This window comes from Aythya fuligula, chromosome Z (assembly GCF_009819795.1).
Source record: "Aythya fuligula isolate bAytFul2 chromosome Z, bAytFul2.pri, whole genome shotgun sequence".
NCBI classification, from domain to species: Eukaryota; Metazoa; Chordata; class Aves; order Anseriformes; family Anatidae; genus Aythya; species Aythya fuligula.
The window spans coordinates 3,501,067-3,527,664 of NC_045593.1; the positions used below are offsets into that span (position 1 = coordinate 3,501,067).

The following is a 26,598-nucleotide window of genomic DNA, read 5'->3' on the forward strand; positions in this document are numbered from 1 at the left end:
GACTTTTTTTGTTTTATTTTTTGTTTTTGCCTGCTGTGCTCTGCAGGAGGGTAGCTCTGAAAATACCTCTTGGCGTGAGCTCAGCTGACATTGTCAGAAGAAGGTTTGGTGGTTGGATCCCAACCAGATGCGGTACCTGAGCTGTTTGGAGGGATGCCTGAACGATCCCCGACTGTGCCACCCCACTGGGCAGGAGCTGAGTTGGCCGTGTTAGCTGGGTGCAGTGCTGGAGCTCGTCAGCTCTGCCAGGAGACACCCTTGTGGCCCTCATCCAGCTTCACACGCTCTGTCTCCACACCCCTCCCCAGGTTCAGTTGCCTCCAAGAGGTGTTCTGAAAACCGCTCATTAGCAGGTTGCCATTATACTGCTGCTTTTGGCTGTGTTCTTTGGCTCTGGTTGCACGGTGTGGATTAGGTGTGCACAGGGAGCTGCGCTGGCTCTTGCAGTCCAATGGGTGCTTTAAAGTGACGCAAATCCACGTATGCATGTTGCTAAAAGTCCTGCTAGGCTGGGCTGTGGCCGTGTGAAATGTAGGTGGTATTTGTTAGCTCCTCATCATCCCTCACTGGGGTGCGGGGCAGTCCCAGGAGCCGCCCTCCTGTTGTAGGGCACCACCAAGAAGGGCTTGGCTCTGCCTTCATTAGAGACATCTCTACACACTGATAAGATGTGAACCCCAAGCCTTCTCTTCCCAGGCAAACCAGTCCCAGCTCTCTCAGCCTTCCCTTCTAGAACAGGTGCTCTGATCCCTTAATCATCTTCATGGCCCTTTGCTGGATTTGCTTGGTATGTCCCCATCTCTCCTGTGGCAGGGAGCCATCTTTGTGGCAAGGGTACGCTGCTGGCTCCTGCTCAATTTGCTGCCCACCAGGATCCCCAGGTTTTTCCTGCCAAGCTGTTTTCCAGCAGCATGTCCTGGTGTCTGGGGTTGTTCCTCCCCAGATGAAGGCCTTTGCACTTCTCCTTGATGAACTCAATAGGTTCCTGAGTGTCCCTTTCTCCAGCCTGCTGAGGTCCTTCTGGGCGGCACCCCCTGATGCACCCACCACTCCCTCCAGTTCGGTGTCTTCTCCAGATTTGCTGAGGGTGCACTACCCCATCACCCAGGTCATCACCAGGAGGTGATGCTCATCCTGCTTGCTGATTTGGGAGGCAGCTCCTCCAGCCAGGAAGGGCTGAGATGTCCTGGAGGCAGGGTGCCTGGACAAGCAATATCAGCAGGTCTGTTTCCATCAGCATCTGTGGCCACGTTGCTTTTCATCATCTCATTTTTATGAGCAAAAGCAGAGTGGAAAAATCTGTTTCACCACAGAGCATGCAAGGGATCTGTCACAATCTCGCACTTGTTTGCTGAGGGAAATAGTTCAGGGTTTATATAGAGCAGACCAAAAGCCAAGCTGGTGCAGGCTGCTTCTGCCCCTTCATTTTGGCCTGTAAAAATTCTCTAGAGAAAGCTGTTATTTGACATTCCTCTGCGCAACAACTGGCAGTGTTTTCTCTAGCTAATGGCTATCAGGAATGCTGAAGGGCCCAGCTCTGCTGTCCGTCTCCCTCTCGTGGTATGTTTCTGGCACAGTCTCATGTGCATTACAAAAATCAGAGCAAATACTTAGATGACAAGTTTTAGATGCCTCAGAAACACCAGTTCCCTGGTGCTGTCTTGTCCGAATCTCCCCATGCTTTGGGCTTGTGTAAGCCTCTGGAAACTGAAATATGCCCTCCAAATTAATTACATCTCATAGTGCATGCACACTACTTCCCTCCCTGTCCACCTGCTCTGGAGCCCCACTGTCCTCTCTGTCCAGCCTGACCTCCTCCCAGGGCTCAGCTTCTCTGTCCGCACGGCTAGAAGTGTGCATAACTGGTGTGTGGAAACCTAGTTATTGATCCAGAGCCATCGTCTCAATATACTGGGATAGGAGTGGGGCAGGCATGTGTAAAGAGGAGGTCAGAAATGGTTTATGGTTAGAGTAGGGTGTAGGAAAGCTCTATTCTGTGTTATCATGGAAATTAGGCACCAACAGTAGGCAGAGGTTCAGACTCTTCCTGCAGGCTGGAACAGTGGAGTGCTGGGTTAGCAAGCAAATTGTTTCTTACTTGCAGATTTTTCAAGAAATTTATTTAAAATGTTGCTGCTGAAATGAAGAATGGCTTGGGAGTGTGCTAGCTGGCCAAAGCCAACACCTTCCACAGATGCTGCTGTGTGGTGGCTTTACTGTGCTAGGCAGCTAGATACAACAACCGCCCTCTCACTTCCCCTCCTTAGATGAGGAGGGGAAGAAGTAAAGGAAAGAACAACTTATGGGTTGAGATAATTTAATTAAAGGGAAAAGAAATAATAATTATTAAGGAAAGGTTATTATTAAGTAAACAATTTAACTAAAGGAAAAAAAAAAGGGAAAGGGGAAAATGGAGGGGAAAAGGGAAAAAGCAACTAAAGGCTATGTAGAAGTGTGGAGGAAAGAAATTACTCTCTACTTCCCACAAATGAGCGATGCTTGAGCACGTCCTTGAAGCAGGGCCTCAACGCATGTAGTCGGTGTTCAGGAGGAGAACCGACTTTTTCACAACGAGAGCCCAGCCTCCCTTCTTCTTTCTTTTTCCACCTTTTATTGCTGAATGTGACATCATATGGTATGGAATATCCCTTTGGTTGGTTTAGGTCAGCTGCCCTGGTGATGTTTCACTTCGCACTCTTTGCCCACCCCCTAGGAGGGTTAGAGAGAGTCCTGATGCTGTGCCAGCACTGCTCAGCGGCAGACACAATCCTGGTGTGATAACACTGCTGTTCTAGCTACAAGTGCAGAGCACGGCACTGTGTGGGCTGCTGCAGGGAAAGTTAACATCCCAGCCAGACCCAGTACAACCTCCAACCTTATTCCATAACATTTGTGTCACTCTCAGATCCCCCATACTTTAGCATATAAGTATGCTCATCACCATTATTCCTTGTCCTTTAACAGATTAATAGGCAGGTGTATCTTTTCATTCCATAGGTCTTTCTTGGAAAATGTTCATAAGAACTGTTGATGATTTGGTCTTCATCTGCTAAACTGGTTGCTAAGGGCAGGCAGAGTTGGATGTCTGGACGCCAGCACCAGCTTAGCTCAAGTCCTTGTTGCACTTTCCCGGTTCCTTGCAAAGTTGACCTGTCATTCTCCCAGCATTATCAGGGTCAGGCCATACGACTCTCAAGCATTCTATCAGGTTTTTAGGATTTTGCACTTGTTCAGGGGTGAAGTTCAAAACTATTGGAGGAAACACCTGTGACAAGTACCCTACATCCTCCCACACACCTTGCCACCTGCCACAAGACTGTCTCGAGACAGATTCCCGGGTAAGCTTTCTAAACTATTGACTAATCTTAGAGAGAAGAGGAAACCTGTTATTCAGGATTAGAAACAGCAATATTGGTTACACATGGATATTCAAAATACTCAAAAGCTGTTGCAATTAGCCCACTGTGAAAGAAGGAGGAAGTACCATTCCTGATATTATTCATAAACTGACATCCAGATGAGGAAAGGAAGGCAGTGTAGTTCTGAATATTCTCTAAAAGATAGTTTCCATGAGACCCAAATGATAACAGTGCAGAGCCTGAATGCCAGATTAAACTCAAGGTCAGTGCTTGGCAGCACAGCGAATTCAAAACAATGAACACAGATTGTAGCACATTCTCGGATCAGATATAGAGGAGAAAGGAGAACATGACATGGGTTGCATGACATACGATCATACAAGCCAATATTAACAGGACACTGAACATGGTGACTAGTGAGTAAGTGTGTTAGTTGTATGAGTTTTAATCAATTCTATTGTTATCTCAACCCTTCGAGCCCCACGTTGGGTGCCATCTCGGTGGTGATGTGCACCACCTGGCACCACTCTGTACTCTAGTGTAGACATAGCTGTGGTGTCCAGCATGGGAGATATCTCCAAAGCCCAAATTAAAACCAGGGAGTCATCTGTCTCAGGAAGCCTTGTGAAATGCAAGTCAAGGAAAATCAAGTGCATTTATCTGGCTGGGTCCCCTTGTTTGGATTTTTTTTCCTTGCCCTTTTTCCAGGCAGCACTGTCCCTTTTATTATCAGCAATGGGCATTATGTGGCTGGTCTGGAAGCCTGTGGAAATGAGATGGAGTCACACGCACCTGTGGGACCACTGGAAATCATTCTTTTCAGCATTGTGGTCCCAGCTCTGATGACCCACTATGTCCAGCTGGGTCCCAGGACAACATACACCTGTCTGGAGGTCACTGGCCTCTGGTACAGTTGTCTTCAGCTTCAGACACCTTCAGATCCTCTCCTCTTTCCCTGTTGTGTACTTCTGACCTGGAGGAGGGCGTATCAGTTCTACTGACACTTGGCACGATCCTGTTTGTGTCTTTGCTCCAGGGCCTACTCTGGTGGGGAGCAAAGCTCTCAGCTTCACGCTATGAGTCTGAACCTTGAGGCTGTTTGTTTTTGTGGTCGCTTAAAGCTTTGCAAACAGCATCAGCCAGATTGAAATGTCCTAAAACAGTAGAGGGTTTTGGAAGCCCAAAGTTAACTGTATCAGAAAGTTAACTGGGTTTCAGAACTGGAGAGGAAATTGCAACTCAAACAGTTCTGAATTCCAGCCTCATACCCCTGTTGTGTGCTTCTGGCACCAGGGGTGATCCCGGATCCAAAGGGATTCATTTTCCAGACCTACCTCAAGAGAGCACTAGCCCCACAAGAATGACAAAGCTTGCCTCATTTTTTATGATACAAGGGAATGCATTTTTCTGCTGCTTCATCCCCTTTTGCTATTTCAGAGCCAGTTCCCTCAACATCCCTGCATCTGATCTCAGCTTAGTAGAGTTTCACTCCCTCTCTGCTTCTTTGGCCCTTATGGTGGGTATGTAAGTCCGTGCCTACTTTCAAGGAAATAATCCATTCTCACAAGCCGAAATGTTGTAGGATATGAAGGTGTTAGGCCTTAGGAAAGAGCAGAACACTGCCCTGGTTCCAGAAAGAAACTCGACATATAAATCCCTGTGGTTACCATGTTCTTAGCAAGTAGGTCTTAACAGAAGTGGAAGATGCTATACTGTACATTGTATGGGTTGCAGCTCTGATCAGCAAGACGAAGAGGGCTGGTAGCTTCTGGAAATGGACCAGCAGACTATAGGAAGAGCTAAAAGCTAATAATCGGTGTGATGTTTAATGGTGTAGTTGCACTGGCTGTAGATGCTTATGGGATTTTGTAAGCAGTACTGCAGAGCAGCATTTTTATGCACATACACAAACACATAAATCTATTTGCTGCAAAGATTCACATTTTGTAGTAGGTAAAAGAAAAAAAAAGTCACGTGTGCTGGACAACTCAATTTCTGGGAATGGAAAATGCCCTGAGTGGGATTTAATTTACACAAATGAAATAAACTCCTTCAGCTCCAGTAAGAAACCGTAGCTGGTTGATAGTTCATCATCATCTTCGCCTTCCTGATTCTCTCTGCAGCCAGGAAGAAGCTGCCTGGCTTCTGGCTGCGTGGTTTAGCATAGCAGAGGTTTGTGGATGAGAGGGAGGAGCTGTCAGCGCTCAGCTGAAATGAAGGAAAAGGAGAAAAGCAAGGTCAGGTGCAGGCTGGAGTGCCCTGAAATGAGGGAAAAACAGGCCCTGGATCATGCTAGTTGAGCAGTTTAAGGGTGTCTCTTTATGTCTGCCTTGGCCTTTTGCACAATTTGCTGTGTGGCTGTTGAGATGTGCGAAGCAGTCCATACACCTGCACCTCTGCATTTTGGGTGGGTAAGGTGGCTAGGTGTCTTTGGAAAAGCTCCTATCTGTCTTTGAACCTTGCCCATTCTGTGTTGAGTGAAGCTGCGTGCTTTTGGAGCATGGATTTGTGTCTGTCTCAATTCTTTGTGCAAAGGGTAGTCCCTGGAGGGGAATGTGAGGATGCAGCTCCATGGCAGCTTAAACTGCTAAATGCTCTGAGGCAACCGGTAATGCTCAGGAGGTGCTGAGCTGCAGCTGGAGGTGCCCAAATGCAAACTGTTTGCTTGTTCTCAGGAAAAGTGTGGTGGAAGAAACCTTTGCTTCCCACAGAGCTTTCCCCGGTCTTCTCATCTTGCCATGGGGATGTGTGAATTCTAGCTGTTGCAGCAGCTGCAAGAGTTTGCAAAGGACCCCATGAGAACTGCAAAACCAGCTGCAACCAGGGTTTATTCCCTGTTTGAACTCTCTTTCCATCTTCAAAATTAAAACACACCTGTCTGTGTAAAGGGAAGCAGGGGGACAGGGTTTGGTAAAGGAATCTCACCCTTAGAGTGCTGGCATTTCTGCTACCCTGGCAAACCTGATCGACAAAAACAAAACAAAACAACAACAACAAAACAGTTGGGGAATATATACATCCCTGCAGACCAGGGCTATCTGGCACTGACAAAGCACAGAGCAACTTCCTAGCAGCTGGAGAGTTTAGGGCCTTGTAATATTTGAACATGCTGTAAAGTTTTGTTTTTGTCAGCTCATGCTGAGAGCCTGTATTACTGGAGTACCCCTCTGGAGCATAAAGCCCTTCCAGATACTTGCTGGATGCTGCCAGGATGCCAGCTGGGAGCTACACCTGCCCTCCCTGTCTGATGATTTGGCTCTCCTGCTTGCACAGACACCGGTCTGTAGTGGTGGCTGTGGGAAGAAGTGAGGTCAGCATTGCACAGGGGCTTTGAAAAGAAAATACATGAGGGGTTCTTGGATGTCATTGAGCTGCAGACCTCACCGTTTCCATGTCTGAGCTCAAAACATGGCCACACTGTGTGCTGCAGGCCCAAATCAAACCTCTCTTACTCAGGCCAGTGAAGCACTTAAAACATTTTATAGCACTATTTTTTTTTGACTTGTAAAAGCCTAGCAGTGAGCACTCACTCCATTTCCCAGCTAACGCGGAGATCCTGCTGCTGTGTGCTGAGATATGTCTCCATGTGAGGCCAGGCTTTGAAATTGTTCGTTGTAGCTTTGGGCTGAGCTTCAGCAAAATTCAAGAGGAAGTAATTTATGAAATGCGTTTTATTACGCATTGGCAGGAGGCATTTGAGCATGCCTTGTTCCTAAGAGCCTAAAGACGTGTGTGGCCCCAGACCAAGCCCTGACCGACTCAAACAATTTCTGTTGCTAGACTTTCTTTCCGAAACATACCCTAGCGAGGCCTTCAACAACTTTTAGGTGGCTCATGTCACAATTTCCACTACCAGCTTCTGTCAAAATCTCTGCTGCTGGAGAATTCCCTTATATAAAGGGGTCTCGGATAGGTCTCTGATAGCCTTTGGCTAGAAATCTCTCTTCTTCCTGTCAACTCTTTGCAACCTGCCCCTGCCTCTGACTTGTCAAACTCTTCCTGAGGCGAGTTAACAGCTTCAGCCCTAACAAACCTCTGAGACTTGGCTTCAGCTGAACTTACTGAGGAAAGCAGGAAGGAAAGAAACATCTCCAGTCCCCTCCCCCTTACAAACTATAAATGGCTTCACAAAAATATAGAGCTACCCTGTTTTAAGTGCTCATGTTTAACCTGACTCTTGCTACAAGATGAAAATGGGTACAAGGCCCAAAGTAGGTGGGGTTTTGCTGCAGTCTGGGCTGTGCAAAGGCACTGGGGAAGGGCTGGAGGGATTGCATTTGTGTGCTTCATCAGTGACTTCAGATCTAATTGAAGGCCCTTGCTCCAAGAGACAGATTTTATAAAGCCCAAATCCCCTTTGGAAAAGGCCATCAGGTGAAGGGAGCTGATTGTGGGGAATGAGATGCTCTGGTGTGGATGGCAGCGTGGCTCTGACTTGTGCCACCAACGTTCACTGAGATGGCAAATCCCTTCCATGTTACCTCAGCAGAGCTTTGCTGGTTGTTCATGAAGAGTGATTAACAGATCATTCTGGAGTAATCAATACCCAAGCCAGGACATCCGAAGCACTCATCTCAGCTTTTGCTGTTAGAGGCTCTGCAACAGATCTTAACAACAGAAGCACCTATATGTGTGTGAGAAGAGATGGAAATGTCATCTCAAACAGCAAAGGTGTTTTATTTATTTATTTTAAACTGGGGGGTTAGAAGCAAATAGAAGAGTAAGAAAAAATGACATTCAGAATAATAAGGTAAGTATTTTTCTTAGAGCCACATGGTGTAGGTAGTCTTACACTGGACTCCAGTTATCACAGAATAGGCGGTCCTCTCTATTCATGGTTCCTTCGTGTTTCTTAGTTTGCTCCCATTTGCCATTGTTTGGTTTTTGAAGGCACGTTTCCAGGAAGTTGTTTTTACATATGCCAGGTGTTTATTTGTGCATGATTATTCATTTCACTTGCTGCAGATGCGAGCTGGTTGGAGTAACTGCTCTAACTACAAAATACACTTTTTTGGGGGGGCTTTTTCCTTTCCCTTTCCCTTTCCCTTTCCCTTTCCCTTTCCCTTTCCCTTTCCCTTTCCCTTTCCCTTTCCCTTTCCCTTTCCCTTTCCCTTTCCCTTTCCCTTTCCCTTTCCCTTTCCCTTTCCCTTTCCCTTTCCCTTTCCCTTTCCCTTTCCCTTTCCCTTTCCCTTTCCCTTTCCCTTTCCCCTTCCCTTTCCCTTTCCCCTTCCCTTTCCCTTTCCCTTTCCCTTTCCCTTTCCCTTTCCCTTTCCCTTTCCCTTTCCCTTTCCCTTTCCCTTTCCCTTTCCCTTTCCCTTTCCCTTTCCCTTTCCCTTTCCCTTTCCCTTTCCCTTTCCCTTTCCCTTTCCCCTTTCCCTTTCCCTTTCCCCTTCCCTTTCCCTTTCCCCTTCCCTTTCCATTTCCCTACCCCTACCCCTACCCCTACCCCTACCCCTACCCCTACCCCTACCCCTACCCCTACCCCTACCCCTACCCCTACCCCTACCCCTTCCCCTTCCCCTTCCCCTTCCCCTTCCCCTTCCCCTTCCCCTTCCCCTTCCCCTTCCCCTTCCCCTTCCCCTTCCCCTTCCCCTTCCTTTTGGCAGAATTAATTTATATTAAATCTGTGGTGCTTCTGGAAATGGCTGCAACTTATTAGTTGCATTAAAAACTATTTTTTTCTTTCTCTTAACATCTTCTGTAGAACTTGATAGCCTGCTCTTGGGGTTGCTTCACTGACAGTTTCAGTCAGTGATTTTATTGCCTACTGCTCCCATCCAGGAGACACTTGATATTTGTCTTGTCTGTTTTCAAGAATTATTAGTAGTGTGTATAGTTATTCACATCTTTTGACTGCTGTTTATTCCCTGTTCTTTATGGATGGTTTCAACTCTAGAAATTGTTTTGCTAATTGATTTCAGGATGGATTCTCTTGTGGCTGAGGAATTAAAGTTTGTAATGGCTCTTTCATGACAAATTATTTCCAGTAACCATATTGTGCTTGGACTTTACTCTTATTTTTAAGAAAATAAATAATATGCTTGGCATAATTAACCACAGTTGATATTTTTCTTAGAAAACAAAACGTGATTCTAGCATTATTTTAGTTGACTCTATTACAGTAATTTTTGTAACTGTTGCTACTATTCAATTCCTTCTTTAATGGTGGATTGTGTATGAGCTAATTTAAATTATGCAGAGCAGATGAACAGGTCCTGCTATTTCAAGTGTGTTTAATATTTCATTGGCTATTATAGAGGGAAGGTGTTCAGACAGCCGTGTATCACCTCATGTGTTATTCTGCCTTTGTTTTTCTACAGAATTAGTAACCTTGAGATGTCTTTGATCTGTAGTAGCTGTACAGGACTGCTTTTTTGCTAGTGTTGGTTTGCTGGTATTGTGGCTAAAAGGATGGGTTGGCAACCTGTGGCACTCTACCACCTTCTCTGCCCACTGACACCTTTTCTGATGGTTTCTTTGTCCCGTGTTGTTTTTTTCTGGAATCACCATGCAGGAATATGCAGCTGTGTGGACACCCTACAAATGCCATTTGACTCTGGCTGAGACTGGAGATCCACCTGCAGCAGCCCTTGCTGGTAGCTTGAAGGCATCACTGCTTTTGTCCAGTGTCTGGGTAATGGATTGCTTCTGCAAACAATCTGTTTCTCCTAAATCACTGGTTCCCCTCCCTTGGTCTTGTGTTAAAGAAATACATCTGTGCCTGCAGCTTGTAAGAGCTCAGCATCTCTGGGTGGCTGCTGGGATTTGCATGGGAGCCAAAGGCAAATGGATTTGCTTTTTGACTTGCTGCTGTTGGACGTCTGTCAGATCTTTCTCCCCTTCATAGAGGTAGGCAAGGTGTCAAGCTCTGGTCAGTCCCATTCCTCTAAGCAAAGCAAAAGTCTCCTGACCAACATGTTGGGCAGGCTGCTGGGATTCTTGGTCTTTTATTAGTCTCTGAGAAGACTTGTGGCATGCAGGAATGCCAGCTGGTTCCCTTGGTGCTTTCCGGGAGGGCCTTTATATGGTTGGATTCAGAGGTCAGCCTGAGGTCTAAAATGGGATGGAGGTGTAACATAGGTGAAAGTCTGTGGGATGGAGCAGGCTCAAAAACTCATTGGGTTCCTACATTTTCAATGACAGAGTTATGCCTACTGAAATTTGGTCTTGTGCATGTGTGAAGCTGTCCTACCTGGTGGAATCTTGAATCTGTTGTAATCCATTTGGGGGAACTAAACTTTACTGAAGTCCCTGGAATGGCCTAACCTATTTTAAGTATGTTCAGATGCTTTTTAATAGCACCATAACTTTGTCCCTCAGGCTGAATTCAATCTTGTGTGCCTCTGCTTAGGGGATGCTTAGAGTGGCAGTTTCTGGTGCTGCTAACTTTATAAAGTTTATAAAGACACAGACTTTCCCTTGGGCAGGGCTCAGGCCCACCTTTTTTTCCAAAAGGTTCAAGTTAGAGCTGGGCTCCTATCTGTTTGCTCAGAGAGCCTCAAATAAATCTGCAAAACAGCCCAACATCAAGAGGCTGAAGGGACAACAATCTAATCTGAACATTGTGTGGTGTCTCTCTGGATTTTAACCTTAAATCTTCAGGTTCATTTGGGTCCATGATTTTTAAACTGATTGTATGAAGTGGCTTTAGATGAGGAAGCCTTTCTGGTAGGCTTTTTTTTTTTTTTTTTTCAGTGGCTTTGGAAAAGGTTCCCAAGGATAGTACTCTTTTGGTTAATTAGCCCTTCCCTGTCATAAGGACTTAGAGGAAGCATAGAGTGGCAGTGTTCTTGTACTTTATGTCTGCCAGAAACCACTCCCCTGGGTGTCACAGCACCAAGGTCCTCCTCAGTTTCCCATGACTAACGATGGTGGTGTTTCATGAGGTTTCTCTGGGACAGCCCAGATACTGAAGAACCATGAGAAGATCCCAGTCCAAGCCTCAACAGACACCAAGAGCAGACTTGGACTTGTTCATTGCTTGTGATTTAACGCAACAATTTCCCTAAGAAAGGGAGAGAAAGGACTTTGGTAATTGCTGCCAACAGTAAATGTTTATATCATTCTTTATATAAAAGGCTCCTATTTCCCACCAGATGCATGTGGGGATTCAGATCTGCTATCCTGCAGACTGCAGGAGATAGATCTTCTACTTGCAAGACAGACAATGATGCAAGGAAAAGAAAAACATTTGATCATTGCTAGCTAGTCACTTTTCCAGTACGATTAAAGCATGTATATTTAGACCTTCATTGTCTTGGAGCTTAATGAGGAGTCAGAAGATGCAGCAAAAATAGTACACACTGTAAGAATTTACCTGTGTGTGCTGTAGCTGTTAAGAGGGATTAAGAGGATTAGACATTGATGAGACACAAGGAAGTAAGAGATCAGTCTGTTTATTCCACTTTCAGATGTACATGTTCTTAATTTAAAGTGCAGCACTTGATTTCTTACATTATTTATTATTATTATTAGATGCCATGTCTCATCTCAGCATATTTATTTTTTTAAATTACATATCCAAGATTAAATGCAGCCTCTTGCCAGTGTTTATGTTCTTTTGCCTATTCTTATAATTATTGTTGATAAGAGGTGGCTTTGAAGTTAATAACATGTGGATTGATAAGGCAGCTGTTATTATGTTACCTGAGTGCTTTTTGGAAAGCTTAGCTTAAGGGCAAATCGTGTTTCCTCCAGCATACAGTGCCAAATCCCTGGCTCACAGACCACTGCCAAAGGTGGTGTTTGTAGCTGCAGAGCGCTTGGCTAGCATCTGACAAACTGCCCTGATACTGCTTTCTCTTGGTCACTGGAAATCAGTAAGCACGGCTGTTTTTGGGGGTGCACAGGGGGGTGCCTCCTGTGCTTATTTTAGAGCCACCTGAAGGTTTCTGCTCCTTTCGTTTCTGCTCTTCTCTTCTGCTCTCTGATGCTCTTCTCATCATTCTCAGGTAGTAGATCCGGTTGGCTTCTGGGTAGGTGACTTTGCAGAGGGGGATTTTGTAGAGGGCTGGGTTGTCTGAAGTTATCAGCAAGAAGAGAAGTGCAGAGAAGCAAAAAGGCCAGGTACAGAGTGGCAGTCCAAGCTGGGAGGGGACAGGACAGACAGATGAGTGCACTTTGAAACCTCTCACCATCCTGTCAAATACCATGTTCTGAGAGTACTACTCACACACATTCACAGTCAGTGCCCATGCGTTCCTGGCATTGCGTCCAACCCTCAGTCCTGCACTGTGCTCTCACCTCCTGACCTGGCTTTGAGTTTGCCAAAACCAAGGTCACAAGAAAAGAAATAGGTGTCCTCTTCCCTGATGCATCCCCAAACCAGGTGTGGTTAACAAAGCAACCCCTCTGTGTGGACCTATGTTCTACTGAGAGGGTGCCAGATGAATACATTTAATGCATTTAAGCTTCTAGTTCTATTTTTTTTTTCCTTGTAAGTTACTAAATCAATTTTATTAAAATATGGTTTTGCTTTAGTCTTTCAGATCTTCAAGAAGACACAAAGCATGGCTCTTCTGGCTTCATCTCTTTCTTGAGCTGTCCAGATACAATCAGTTTATGTTTAAGAGAGCAGTGGCTTTTTTATTTTCATTTTTTTTACTTGTATAGTTCTTGTTGCCAGACCAAACTTGGGGAAAAAAAATGGTGGGAGAGTGTGGAAAAAGACCTTGGAAAAAGCAAGGAAAACAGTAGACTGCTGTATTTGTTTAAAAATGCTGCCTGTAACTAAATCTTGCATCTCAAACTACAAGCTGTTTCTGGAATTCACATGTATGTGCACACTCCCACTCCAAAGTTTTTTGAAATCATATTTGCAGCTGTAGTCTGCAGGTGCACTGTTAACTGTTGTGAAATCTATAAAAGACCTGCTGCTGGCTGCAGCATTCTCACTTCAGTGCTGTCAGAACTGACAATTTGGAGGAACTTCCTTGGCTTTATATAATGATAAAATCAAGAGTACAGTTAAACAAAACCCCCAAAATAACTAAACTTACCACAGATAGGGCATTAGTAAAAGCTGCTCCAGAGTAGGCACAGAATAATGCTGAGGAAAGAAAACCAAAGACAGCTCAAGGTGAGGAAAGCCTTGCTCATCTTTCCAAAGAAATTATCAGAAATATTAAAGTGTCCAAATGCATGGGAAATGATCCTCCCAGCTACCTGATGTGAGGTTTAATGTTAGAATTCAACAATTAGGTTTTTTTGTTTGTTTGTTTGTTGGTTTTTTTTTTTTTTTTGAACTGAATTTGTGCAGTAGCTCTCTATTTATGATGCATTTCCCATAAGGGTACATATAGGTCTGAAATGGCTGCTTCTATAAATCTGCCGAGTTTTGAATTTGTTAGGCTTCTGCTTATGGCAGAGCTGTGCTTCTTTCACAAACCCTGGTGCTTCTGCCCCTTCTAGATGTTTCTGTGCTATCAGTATCTAAAGACCCTTCCTTCTGCACTTGTGACTTGCAACCACTTGTGACTAAAATCTGATGCCATCACCGAAATAACTCTTGCACAGTAACATGTTTTGCAGCAAACAAAACGTGGAGTCCACAGTTGACTCCAAGCCTGTATTGTTCATAGACTGTGTGGCTGCATCAATTTTTGGCTCCCCTTAATGTAAAAGATACATACCACAAGCAAGTGCCAGCAAGTGAGTCTGCCAGGTCAGGGCATAGAACATGCCTCCAATCGCAATGCATGCGAGTGCACAGTTGTAATTGTGTAAGCCAAGGTAGATGCTGTCAAAGGGTGTTGCAATGCTCAGTGCTGCAAGACAAAAAAGCAGTGGGTTGAGGTCAGGTATGAAAAGTATCTGCAGGAGGATCTGTGACTTGCAGGGAACCCAATCCCCCTTCCGTATGATATCCAGACATTTAACTGGGTTCACAGTTGCATGACAACCACGTGCAGAAAAAAGGTGAAATAAAATGAAGTTTATGATTTTGGTGCTATGATGATGTCCTTGGGGTTGGTGTTTGACTCAGTCTGAAAGGTTTCTTTCAGAAAAATTTCCTGCTTATGCCCTGAGTGTGTTGTGGTTAGTCCCCCAGATCTCCAGATGGAGGATCTAGCCAGAGTGCACGAGGGGTTTCTGGCTTAGCTTTACTGCTTGCAGAAATCTGTGCTCACGTATATTGTTTAAAGCTCACGCATACCCTGAGCTTCAGTATTGGAGGAACAGCTGAGTGTTTCTTTCTTTTTTTTTTTTTTTTTTTTTTTTTTTTTTTTTTTTTGTGGGAGGAAGCAGAATTTTCCATCTTTTCTGAGTGACCTTTGCTAAAATACTAAATGTGGCCACTCCATCATTGCTGTGGAAATTCTCCAGTCGGGTGGGAGCTGAGGGTCTGCTCCAAACCTGATGTCATAGGTACTTCTACAGGACTTCTCATAGGCTTCAGATGTACCAATAAAAAGGATAGCACAATATGTAGTACACAGGCCACCTTATTTTTAAGATCAAGACATTTCCTGCTATAATGCCCTCATTCGTCTTCTGTTCCTTTTCACCACACTTATTCCCACAGACTTTCCCCTGACCTTTCCCTTCTAGATTAAATGTCAGATCTGTACCCAACTTGCCAAATGCTCTTAACTGTACAAATTGTGGATAGTTTTGTTTAAAAAGACAAATACAAGGCAGATGACATCTTGTATAAAGCTTTTCAGAGCAGAAATCAGAACTTAATGTTGCATGTCTGCACCTTTTTTTTAGAGGTACTTGCCTCAGACCACGCTTATTTCATCATAATTTTTTTAAACTAAAATTGCTCTGATAAATGGCATTGATCTTGTCTGTCTTAGCTTAAGACTGTTTCCCAGAGACAGGCTATTTTGGGCAGCATTCATTGAGCTGCTTTTACAAATCTGCAGCAAGGTAGAATGAACTCCATAGTAGAAAAGTCTGTTTGTTCTCATTGACTGGTTAGCTCTGAGGCAGATCTTTGCTTGTGGTTGTAATTTAGCATACTTCTGGTGGCAAGAGATCAATGAAATTATTTCTTTATTTTATTTTATTTTATTTTATTTTATTTTATTTTATTTTATTTTATTTTATTTTATTTTATTTTATTATTTTATTTTATTTTATTTTATTTTATTTTATTTTATTTTATTTTATTTTATTTTATTTTATTTTATTTTATTAATTTAATTTAATTTTATTTTATTATTATTTTTTTTAATCATCATCTCCATGGGATTCATCAAGGTGGAACAAATACCTGCCTGAATTACAAATCTAGTACCAAGTTCAGAGCTTAAAGAAAGTATGCTTCTGTTCTTGCCTTCACCATGTTGAGTGACCTTCAGTAAGACCTTTGGAATTTAGAGAGACTTTCAAGGATAGGAGTGTATTCCCAAGTACATCTAAGCCCATTCATCTATTAAGTCTGGACAGAATCTCCTGACATCTTGGGTTAAGGTAGTCTAGTTACAAAAATGACTTTGGTAAATATTTCTTACCTGCAAACATCCCCACTGCAGACCCAATTGCAGCATGCAAGCAAATAAGTGGGGAGGAGATAAGTAGAGCAACAAGGAAGATACCTCCAGTCCAGGGGTTTTCGCAGCCATACACTTGCCCAACACCAACCGGGATGGATTGCAAGAGCTGCAGCAGCCAGCAGAAAAGGGCATGTTATTCTAACTCTGAGGACACAACAGTTATTTCATCCAAGCTAATGTTTAGAAAGGAAAGGAAACAATCCTGGCTCTGAGTGAGGCTGCTGGGTAAATGTGAGTATTTTGTCCTTCAGTGTGAATTAGTTCACTGTTTGGTCTGAACTTCCTCAAGTTAAAGATGGACTTTTGCTTCTTCTGGGATGGTAATATGGTCTCTGAACAAACACACACAGTGTGTTGGGGGTGCCTTTAGTGGAAGAGAAACAGTAACCTTCCTAGGCAGCAATACTGTGGTGGGGTTGATTTATTATATTATATGAAATATACCAATTATCTTTATGTTTCTTTGTGAGGGTGAATGTAATAAAACCTTTTCCAGTGCTAGATCTGGCCTGTGGGGACTGGTTGTAAATGAATTTCTGTCCCTTTGATATCATGATGTTTATTCCCTCTTTTGATATTGTCATTGACTGTCCTGCTGATATCCCTTTAAACACATCTGGGCAGTGGGATTGAATATCGAGATGTACTTCTGTATCAAGAGTACTCAAGCCATGTTTTAGGGCAGTCTAGCTTTAGGTGGAGTGAGAAGTTCAGGATCTTTCTTCCTTCAGCCTTGATCAGCCTTTCTGCTGGGTCAGCCAGGACTGTCCCTGGGGCTTTTAGGGCACTGTCTTCTATGAAATGAACTGAGCCAAGACATTTATCTGTGAATTGCTACAGGCTGTACATATCATATGCCCATTCTGACCTATTCAAAATTGTTATCCAGAGCTGAATGTCTTCACGTGCACATTTTTAATGAAATATCATAAACTAGTTGGGAAGAAACTTACCAGAGGCACATTGATTGCAGTCCAGGTAATATTGGGCACTGATGCTGCAGGCTTGATGAGGGTTGTAGGGAAGAAGAGGTTGTAGTGTCCTGTGGCTGCCAAGTACAAAGTCACTGCAATATTGAAGGGCAGAGTGAAAACGGGAAGGTCCCATTTACTGAAGATGGATCCCAATGCACTGGTCAGGACTGGACTGAGTACAAAAGAAGAAAAGAAACAAGTATAGCTTGTTCATAATAGTTAAAGTGGTGAAACATCCTACTACTTCAGTCATAAGCTCTTGTAAACACAAGTGTTTTAGAAACATTGGGTAGTTTCATGTTCTAGACAGCATCAGATCAAAAGTTAGAGAATGCTATTTGTCTTTTTACAGCAATTATCATATACGATTATTGGATATAAGGGTACGTGTAGTGTGAGGCTGTTTATTCGTTGAAGGAAAAAAATGTCTGACTAAGGGATACACAAAAATGGGTTAGTGGGAGGGTGGCTGATGAAGGGGAAAGGGAACAACCACTCAGAGAGGTCCTGATCAATCAGTGGAAATATACACTGACCAGATACCTGTACAGACTGATAAGGAAAGAGATGGAATATGGTAATGTTGATTCAAGCAAGGTTGCCTGACTGAGGATTTCTAAATTGGGCTAATAATAAAAATTAGAGGGAACAATAATCAGAATGCTGAGACATGGACCCGACAAAGTAAAACATAGACAATGACCAGAAACAAACCTCACAGTCACACAGATTGATGGGCTTGCAAACTAGAGACCCGCTTCCAGGAAGATAAAGCTGGACTTTGCAGCTGATAAGAGGGACCCAGACTGGGAGGGTGCAGAAACTGGGTGCCATGAGGTGGGGGGGAGGGTGCAGGGGAAGGGCAGCAGAAGGATCGAAGAGGAGTCGGTAGAAAGAGTAGGGAAGGGCTAGTTGTGTATAAAATGGGGCAGTCAGTACGCTTGTCTGCTTGAGCCCTGTGCCTGGTCACTGCAGTTTGTCCCGTGCTCTTATATTTTCTCATTAAACCTTTTCCCAACTCTCTCTCTGTGCGTTCACACTCCCTCCTATATGTGTGTGTGTCCCACGGGGACCTGTGTGTGTGTGAGTGAATTTAGTGCCAGCTGCTGGAGCCAGGCTGTGGGGCGTAGGCCTAGGGCTGTGGTGCCAGCTCTGGAAGTCAGCGGGGCCCTGCCATCAGCTGCTGGAGGAGTGGGGTCTTCTCCTCCCAGCCCCGGATGGGAGTGGTGTGTGCTCCCCAACTGCTGGGGGACTGGCGTGAGGGAGGAGTGAGGGCTGGAGCAGGACCATGGATCACAGCCCCTGTGTCTGAGGCTGGCTGCTGGCACTAAATTCACTTGCAAAACCCTGTGTGTCCCTGGGGTACGTGCCCAGCTTTTCTACCAGCTGGGTCTGCAAAGGGGAAAGCAGCAGCCATGTCCCCTGGCATGGGCAGAGGCCCTGGATCCCAGGCACCGGTCTGGGCCCCAGTGGCTGGAGGATGCAGCCATGGTCTGCACCTTGCTTAACAACAGGTGATAAAAACGCCATGCTGTCCTCTCAGGAAAGTTGGCTAGTGTATGGGTGCTCTGCTAGTTATACCAGGCTCAGGGAGACAATAAAGAAAAGCATCCAGAACTGTATGTAGGCCTGCAGGGAAGAAGGTGATCTGGCCTCTACTCCTGTAGAGAAATGTAGCAAGAAACAGAAAAGCAGATTTTGGGGAATACCACAGGAACAGCCATGGAAAACTCTGGTTGGTGAAAAAAGCTCCAGTCTTGAAGAGACAAGAGAGAAGAAGGAATTATAAAATTGCATTTTGTGTGTTCAAATGGTTTGGGGAGTACCAGAAGTGGTAAGACAATTCTGGAAGAGGAATAAAGCAGGAGAGGTGATCAAGCAGGACGGAAAATCTTAATTAAGAGATGTAAAATATTAAAAACAAACACAAAATAAAAACACGCACACAAAGGAAAAACAAAACAAACAAAAAATCCCACTACCACCACCACCACCACAAAAAAAAAAAAAAAAAAAAAAAAAAGAAGTATTTGGCATTTCAAAAGCAACAGCTTGTGTCCTGTTGTGTAGATACTATCAGTGGAAAAATGCTTTGTTCTCATTTTATATTCTCAGATGAAGCCTATTCTTTTATGACAAATTTGGTTTCCAGAGCAGTTACAGATTTCCTTGTCACTGTGCAAAAGAAAAAACACCACTTCAGTGAAAACAGTGTCCTAATTTCTGTGTTGAAATACAAAGCTTCTGCCAGTTATACATCTTGTCAGGAAGAAAGAAACAATTAAAGAAATGCTGACTTCCAAAGCTGAAATACAAAGTACCAGTTGAAAAAAATCACTGAAATGTCTAATTTTAAAGTCTTTCAGCTCTTCCCTCAAGTCCCTGAACTAGAAGAATAAGGAAAATTTTGAATAAAAAGCCTCAGGGAATTCTGGCAGGCAAGACAGACTAAACATTCTTGCAACATGTTCTGGGTTTTGAGAGGGTGTCACAAAATGACCTTCGCTGAGAGTGACTAATGAAATAAAATATTGAAAAATCTGATTTTAAAAGCAGTGAAATGCAATAATGATTTGTGTCTTATCACTAGCAGTGATTAAAATGTGACTCTCAAATTAATTTCAGTCGAAGCTGTTAGGCAGATTCTGCAGTGCTGTTAAGGTCTGTATTTAGCATTGGTAACTAATCCTTAAAGGACATTGTCTGGCATTTGGAGCTACTTGGAGGAATTAATTTTGCTCATGACTGGTTGCGGATCTGAGACGGGGAAGATTGAATTCAGCCTGAGGGAGAGCTCCAGGTCAGTTCAGTGCCTGGGTAAGGGAGGACAATTGGGGTGCTGAGTGCAATGACACCCGCCCTGAATGTGGTCTGCTGATGAGGGCCATTTGCAGAGTGTTGAAGTAGAGCTGCTTTGTCCTTCTGCTGTGATTAGCTTTGTCAGCGCACTCGGCCTTCTACCAAGGTGTTTGACAAGCTCTGTGCATCAACGAATGCCCTTCCCAGCACTGCTGTGGCTGGAGCTACTGATGTAGGAGACTGGGCAGAGGCGACTTGTAATGTCTTTAAGATGCACACAGCAGGATTCCTCATTCTCTGAGAATTGTCCCTAGGAGAAGGGATGCTTACCAGGCCATGGATGTAACTGCCACAGGAGGAAGAAGCCACCAGTAGTAGTCCCCTTTGTCAGAGTAGACAGCCATGAGCAGTCCCACCAAGATCCCGTTATAGCCATGCTGCCCAGCTGCAATGGCTGATCTGTGATGGAAAGAAACGTTTGCAAGGCAGAAGGTGACCTGTCACAGAGACCCAATGAAATACAACTTAAAAATGCCCTCCTTCTGGAAAAAGGACTGTAGGGAGAGGATGGAAAAAATGCTGGATTGGTGTGCCGAGGGAGGAGGCAGTTTGGAGCCCATTGAACCGTGATGACCCACAAGGGAAGCTGGTCTGCTGGTTCTGATACACCTGAACGTGAGGTTGTGACCCCTCAGCAGGTTCCTGACACCATAATGATCATCCCAGCCACGAGCTTCCACCTACCTGTCCTGGCTGAGGGCCAGTGCTGTTAACGTTGACACAACTGATCCAGCGCAGCCTGTGAGCATCCACCAGGGCTTCTGGATGAAAAGCCCCACTAAAATGAACAGCCCGCTGAGGGGGTTGTTGACAAACATCACCTGGGAGGTGCCTCGCAAGATCCAGTCCACCAGCTGAACCATTAGGGGCTTATCTGGAGGAGATCAAATAAAATTGCTGGTGATAAGGCAGCATTTCAGCAGGGCCTCTTCAAAGCACACTCAGCTCTACAGTTGCTTTCTGGCCACAGAACAGAGGCGAAGTATCAACAGGACTGTAAAAATGGTCTCTGATTTATTGCTGTCTGAGCATATTTTGCATCTGGCACTTGAAAAGCTAACAGGGGTGGACTGGGCACTGCTATAAAGTCCATGGAGAGATTCATAAAAAGTGGTTTATTTATGGTGGTCAAAAAAATAGTCTTTCTTGCACAGTAGGTTGCATAAGATTCTGCTATAAATGTAACAAGGAGATAGACCCTTTTCTATGTATAATTCAGACAGAGAGGGTCTTAGGCAAAGGCTGAAAGCAATCTGTGTGGGGATAGGGAAATATAAAAAGAAACACTTCTGCTGTTTTAGGGAGAGAGTTGGCAATCCATGATATGGAGGCACACTATATACAGGAGATGGGATCAAACTCACGAAGTTTAAAAATATTATATATAAAAGTACTTTGGGAAGTGAAGAACCTGAATGAAGACAACAGTTACTATAGCTCAGACTGTCCTCAGAGAAAAGAGGCATTTCCAAAGCACAAAGGGCCACTGCCCTTCATGGAAGCCTACTGGACAGAGCAAATGGACCCCGAGCTTGAGTGCCTCAGGTGAGTGCAGGGGCAGGTGGGATGTGCGTGGCTGTCTGAGCGTATCTCAGCACGGTGCTCCTAGTGATCTCCGTGGGCAGAGGAGGGTCTTGCAGCACTGCAGGAGCTCTGTTGCTGGCTTTTCTATTGTAAATTGACCTGAGGGCTTTTGCTGCCAAGTTTGAGGGAGAGGTGTAAATGGTATTGTGCTGCTATGTGTTAATAAGCATGGTGTAAGGAGAAGATATGAAAAAGAAGGTGTGCTTGCATGTACAAGATGTTCATAAAATGTGTATATACATTTTTAATCTTTGTAAATATTTAAAATTAATTGTTTCTCAGTTTACATTGTTAGTTAGGCACAGTGCAAAGTACCAGGCTACTTCTTGAACCTGGGCAAAATCTTTTTCCTAATAGCTTTCTCTCACCCACTTTTCCACTTCCCTTCTCTGTTGTATTTATATTTGAGTCTCAAGACCTGTTTTCTGAGGAGAGAAGCTTAAATAGAGGATCTCTGAAGGGCTGGGTACCATCCTGTATCTCTTCAGCATCCCTGGGAGAGCCCTCCCAAAAAGCTGGAGTGCGACTTAAGGGATGGCTCTGCAGGCATCCCTCGGGCGGTGTGTTGATGTGGAGCCAGGCAGTTACAACCAGGAGTGAATGAGCTCCTTAGAGAAAAGTGATTGGGCTCGTTTGGGAATTCTTACTAAAATTCACTGTTGCGCTATGAAATATATCAGCAGTGCTCTTGGTGTTAGACACCAGTATTAATGGTATTGAAATATGGTTACAGTGTGTAGGGGTAGGAAGCTTTTCGGGACACTGAATAATAAAAGTGGTCTGCCAAGCACAGGCCACTGGAGTAAACAAAGAGGGGATGTTTTCCCATGGCTGGGGACTGTGCTGAGCCCCCTGCATGGAGGCATCTCAGCCCACCTCCTCCACCAAGGATGGCCACTGCGCAGCCCAGCAGGCTGCACACAGCTGTCTCTTATTCTCTCCCCTTGCAAGAGTTGTGCTGCTAACGAACCTAGCCCTGACAGAGGACCCACAGTCTTGCATAGCCTCCCAGAGCCCCTAATCCCCAATAATTCTGGGTAACACAGACCATCTGCTCATGTATTGTTCCTACCCGGACATTAAATCTTTTGAGATCAGGACTTGCTTTGTACTTTATCAGAACAAAACACCCGCGGTGCTTACTGCTCCCCGAAGAATGGTTATACAAGAGCCTTTGCCCGCACATGCAGGAGCCAAGTCCCCACTGCCAGCCCACACGTGGCCAAGGAGATGGCTGCTGATCTAAAGCACTTACAAATGAGACCAAACTCCCAGCCCTGACGTGTGATTCTGGGCACCGCCGCCAGGAACATGATGCTAATGACTGATTAAGTGTAAAAGACATCTTCTTGCCTGTGCTGAATTGTGTGCAGCCATGGTAATAGCAAGAGCATGCAGTGAGATTCCTTTCATGAGAATAGAGTAATTTGGGCTAAAAGGACAGAAGTTGGCAGTGAGATTGGGCCATGCCTCCCCAGAAGGTGAAACAGCCCCTCGCCTTTTGCCCCAGCCCTATTAGTGCTAGTGGTGACATAGCTGCTCCAGCTCACTCCTTGAGAGCCCCAAACACATCCCCATGCTTACTTTTCATCCACTCCCCATATTCTTTCATTTCTCCCGTGAGATACTTGAAGACTCGGTGGATTTGCTTTCCATTCTTCCCCAGCAGGTCCTGGGTTCGTGGCTTCTGCTCTGCGTACAAATTCCTCTCGCCCGGACTCCCAGTCACTACGATTTCTCCGAGCTCCATCTCCTTTGGGTGGTGAAAAGAAGGAACTGTAAATCACAAAGTTTGAGTGTTAGAAAACCTCTTGGGTTGTGCTCTGGCAACTTTCTGCTGTAGGTTAGAGGCCCTTGGCGATATCATTTTTTCAAAGATGGGACATTTCATGGAAGACACCTGCCTGAACCAGTGCTGGGAGCAACGTGAGCTGCCACCTGGCACAGCGGTTACCTGCTGTGGTTGTCTTCTCCTGGGGATGAGGACCAGGAAATGACCCAGTGCTGCCGTGGAGCTGTGGCACAGAGCTGTGAGGTGGCAGAGTGGATATGGCACGGGTGCCCTGGAGCATCTCACCCTGATATGTGACAGGTTGGACAGTGGACATGGTGCCCGAAAAGTAACCAAGCAGTGCCTGCCTGCTGGCCAGAGCTGCCTGACCTGCTGGAGGGAAGCAACATGAGTTGCCAGTGAGGTAGCAGGCAGTAGGAGACAAGAAAATACAGTGCCTGAGCCCCTCCTGGTGTTTTGATTTGGAACTGTTGCACGGCACGGCAAATATACAGCCTTGCCATGCTCCCCATCCCACATCTGCCTTTGATAGACCACCACGAGCAAACTGGGGCAGCGTCAAAGAGTTATGCAGAAATTGGTGTCCAGCGCGGCTCTGCACAAAGACAAGCATCAAAGCTCCGGGCTGTAGGCTCTTTAATTAGCCGGTGAGCATCCAGGCGAGATTATGTGTTTATTAAACTCCAAATAACATTTGCAGGGCTCCGTTCATTAAAAAGCCCGTTCAGATATAAACGCTTAAGACAAAAATACACCGCGCCCCACTGAGCTACACTGCAGGTGACACCTTCGTAGCTGTGTGTGTGGGTTTCGAGGGGTTTACCGAGAGCCTTCCTCGCGTTTTGTGGAATACGGGCACCACCTTCTGGTGGGATCTGTTTTTTTTTTTGGGAGCTCAGGCAGGCTAGTGCGCAAAGAAAGTAGGCTGGGAGGGATGCCTGGCTGAGGGGCGGCTGTTTTTGCTGGGAGATGGGAAAAGGCTCCGTGGCTCTGCATGCCCTGGGAAGAAAATCCTTGACCACCAGCAGGCGTTTTCCCTTCACCCCTGGCATTACGATGCTAAATGCAGCTCTGGAAACGTCAGGCAGTGCTTGCTGCCTTGTGCTTTGGCTCTCTCTGCCGGCAGCTCGTCCCTACCGCACGCCGCTCTTCGCAGTGCCCTTCGTGCACCACCAGCATCGGCAGGGGCCGGGCGCGCTGGCAGGCGGTGTAGCTACCTGTAGCCGTCAAAGCTGAGCCTAACAGCACTGCTTGCTTGATCCTGAGGGTGAGGAGGATTGTAGAAAGGTATTTGGACCATCTCTTAGGATCGCCAAGTCACAGGGATGTGTCACTGAAGCAGGGGTAGTGGCCCTTTTGCTGCAAACGATGTCTGTGATCAGCGACAGAGTGCAGCTGTAACCAGCAGGGAGAATAGTAGCTGTCTGTCTTCTTGGCACCTGAATGGCTCATGGTCATTTTAAACCTTACCACAAAAAATACAGTTGGGTTTTACAAAGGGGAACTGTCCCTGCAGAGCTTCTAAAGTCGGGATTTACGGGACTGCGTTGCTCAGCTCCCCCTGAAATTGAGATATGGGACCTGTATATGTCTTAAAATTCCTGCCCTCTCTCACACAGTTTAACTAGTAGGGGTTAAGTGTGAGAGCCTTTTGCCATCGGTACAGAGAGAGGCTAGTACCTCGGGAGAGTGATTCATGTCACTTTTGTCATGTGCCTGTATGAGCTGTGGATAAAGGGGTGCCTCTCTCTTTCCGCTGGCTGTAGAGGGAGCCTGGCTGCTGAGCTTTGAGGGCTATTTTTAGGTGAGCGAAATTCCAGCCTAAGAGCTTTTGCCAAGGTCAACCTTAAAGTTTATGGAAGAGGGATCTGGAGTCCCAGGCTAGTGCTTTAAATCACTGAACCATCTGTAACAGGCCTGTAATCTTCATCGAGAAGGGCACCCGAGCTGTGGGGCTAAGAAAAGTTACGGTCTCATGATTCCTGTTTGCTGTCGCCCTGTGGATCAGAAGGGAATTAAATCTCTGTTTGCAAGAAGCATGCTCACTCACCTCAGCTGGGGAGGCAACCCGGGATGTGACTGGAGGAGATGCCTGAAGAATTACCAACTTTCTGGGGAAGAAAATGATACCAGAAAGATATGGGGATGCTGAAACCCTCCACACTGGCACAGCAGTGACCCTTAAGGCTTTGTAGCAGAGCAGCCTGAGGCGCTGCAAGCAGCTAAAGGAGATCCCAGAGGGCTGGGATGGGCACAGGGATCCCTGCAGCAGTCACCCTGGAAAAATACATTTCTTTGCAGTGAGCACCTGTCAGTCGGCAGGCGTGTGCTCAGTGGTACAGGCTCCAGGAATAATAGAGAAATCATTTGAACAATTAGCTAATTAGGGCTAATGAGAGCCTGAATCACTTATGGCACACCTAGGGCTGATGGGGAATTCCTTGAGAAAAGGGCCTTTTGTCAGCAAACAGTGATTCATCACTGGTAATGAGCTATCCTGCATGTAGGAACATTTGTCAGGCTGCAGGGCAGTGCCTAGTACTTGGGGCTCATCTCTGGACTTTCCTGTGCCCAATCATTCCCAAACAGACTGCTGTTACAGTGTGCTTTTGGGGTGCAAGGTAACGATAGCACAGCTCTTTGTATTTTTAAGCCTCCTAGAGAAAGCACTGGGTTTCTCTTTGGCTTTTTGTTACTGGAGTAAACATTAGTGGTGTAGCACCCTCATACATCCTGCAGAGATCTGGCTCCATAAACAAATAACAGTACGAGGGGGCTGTGAGTAGTGGGATGGTGCACGACCAAGGTGTGAGTGGATACCTTCAGGATACCTGAATCCAAAGCTGGGCATTTGCTCTTTCCCTGTTTTTATGAGCCCATGCTGTAACTTCCCTCCTTGCAATGAAAATCCTGGCTTTAAAATTTTGAGGTGCTTAAACAAGTACTGGGTTAGCACATTTGCTTTCAGGATGCAAATCTTTTCTCATCATGATTTCTAGCTGTGTAATCTCGCATGGTAGAAACTTCAGTTCTTTCTAGCTTGAATCCCCTGGTGTCACCTGGCTCCGGGGTGTGGAAATTAAAGGGAGCCAGCAGGAGAGCAGGGAGGGCTGAAAGCATAGAGGTGATCAGAGAAGTGTTGACTTCAAGGGACGTGGCCTCGCAAGGGCCTTGAAAAGGAGCAGTTTGTAAAAGCATGTTGGTCTCAGAAGAAACCATAAAGAAATAGAAAAGAAAAATAGTGTACAGCTAGAGGGCAAAACTTTGGGATGGTGACAGAATGCCTGGCTGAGTCGTAATGGCTTTACCGAGCAGAGCTCTACCAGGGATCAGTGACACCGAAATGAATGAACAGAGCAGGGTATTTCAGAACAGTCATGGAAGCTGAATGCAGCCCATTGGCAGAGGTACAAAACACCTAGACACAGCCCTTTAAATAAACAAAACAAAGCAAACAAACAAAGGGACCCAACAGAAACACAACACTCAGGTAAGCTTGTTTCCCATCATAGGCGTTAAATGAAGCC

The 26,598-nt window shown here is 45.3% G+C and overlaps 1 protein-coding gene across 1 annotated transcript in view; it reads right to left on the reverse strand.

Annotated features, from left to right (window-relative positions):
* The window catches only part of LOC116500474 (urea transporter 2-like), a 34,859-nt gene extending 14,805 nt beyond the window's left edge, over window positions 1-20,054 (reverse strand). Inside the window, exons 1-6 of the mRNA XM_032205520.1 lie at window positions 19,966-20,054; window positions 16,816-17,008; window positions 15,821-15,968; window positions 13,991-14,125; window positions 13,358-13,407; window positions 12,241-12,445 (exon numbers count right to left, since the gene is read on the reverse strand). Coding sequence (XP_032061411.1) covers window positions 12,241-12,445; window positions 13,358-13,407; window positions 13,991-14,125; window positions 15,821-15,968; window positions 16,816-17,008; window positions 19,966-20,039 — 805 coding nt within the window. The 5' untranslated portion in view covers window positions 20,040-20,054. The remainder of the gene's footprint in view (window positions 1-12,240; window positions 12,446-13,357; window positions 13,408-13,990; window positions 14,126-15,820; window positions 15,969-16,815; window positions 17,009-19,965) is intronic.
* Between the last annotated feature and the right edge of the window lie 6,544 nt (window positions 20,055-26,598).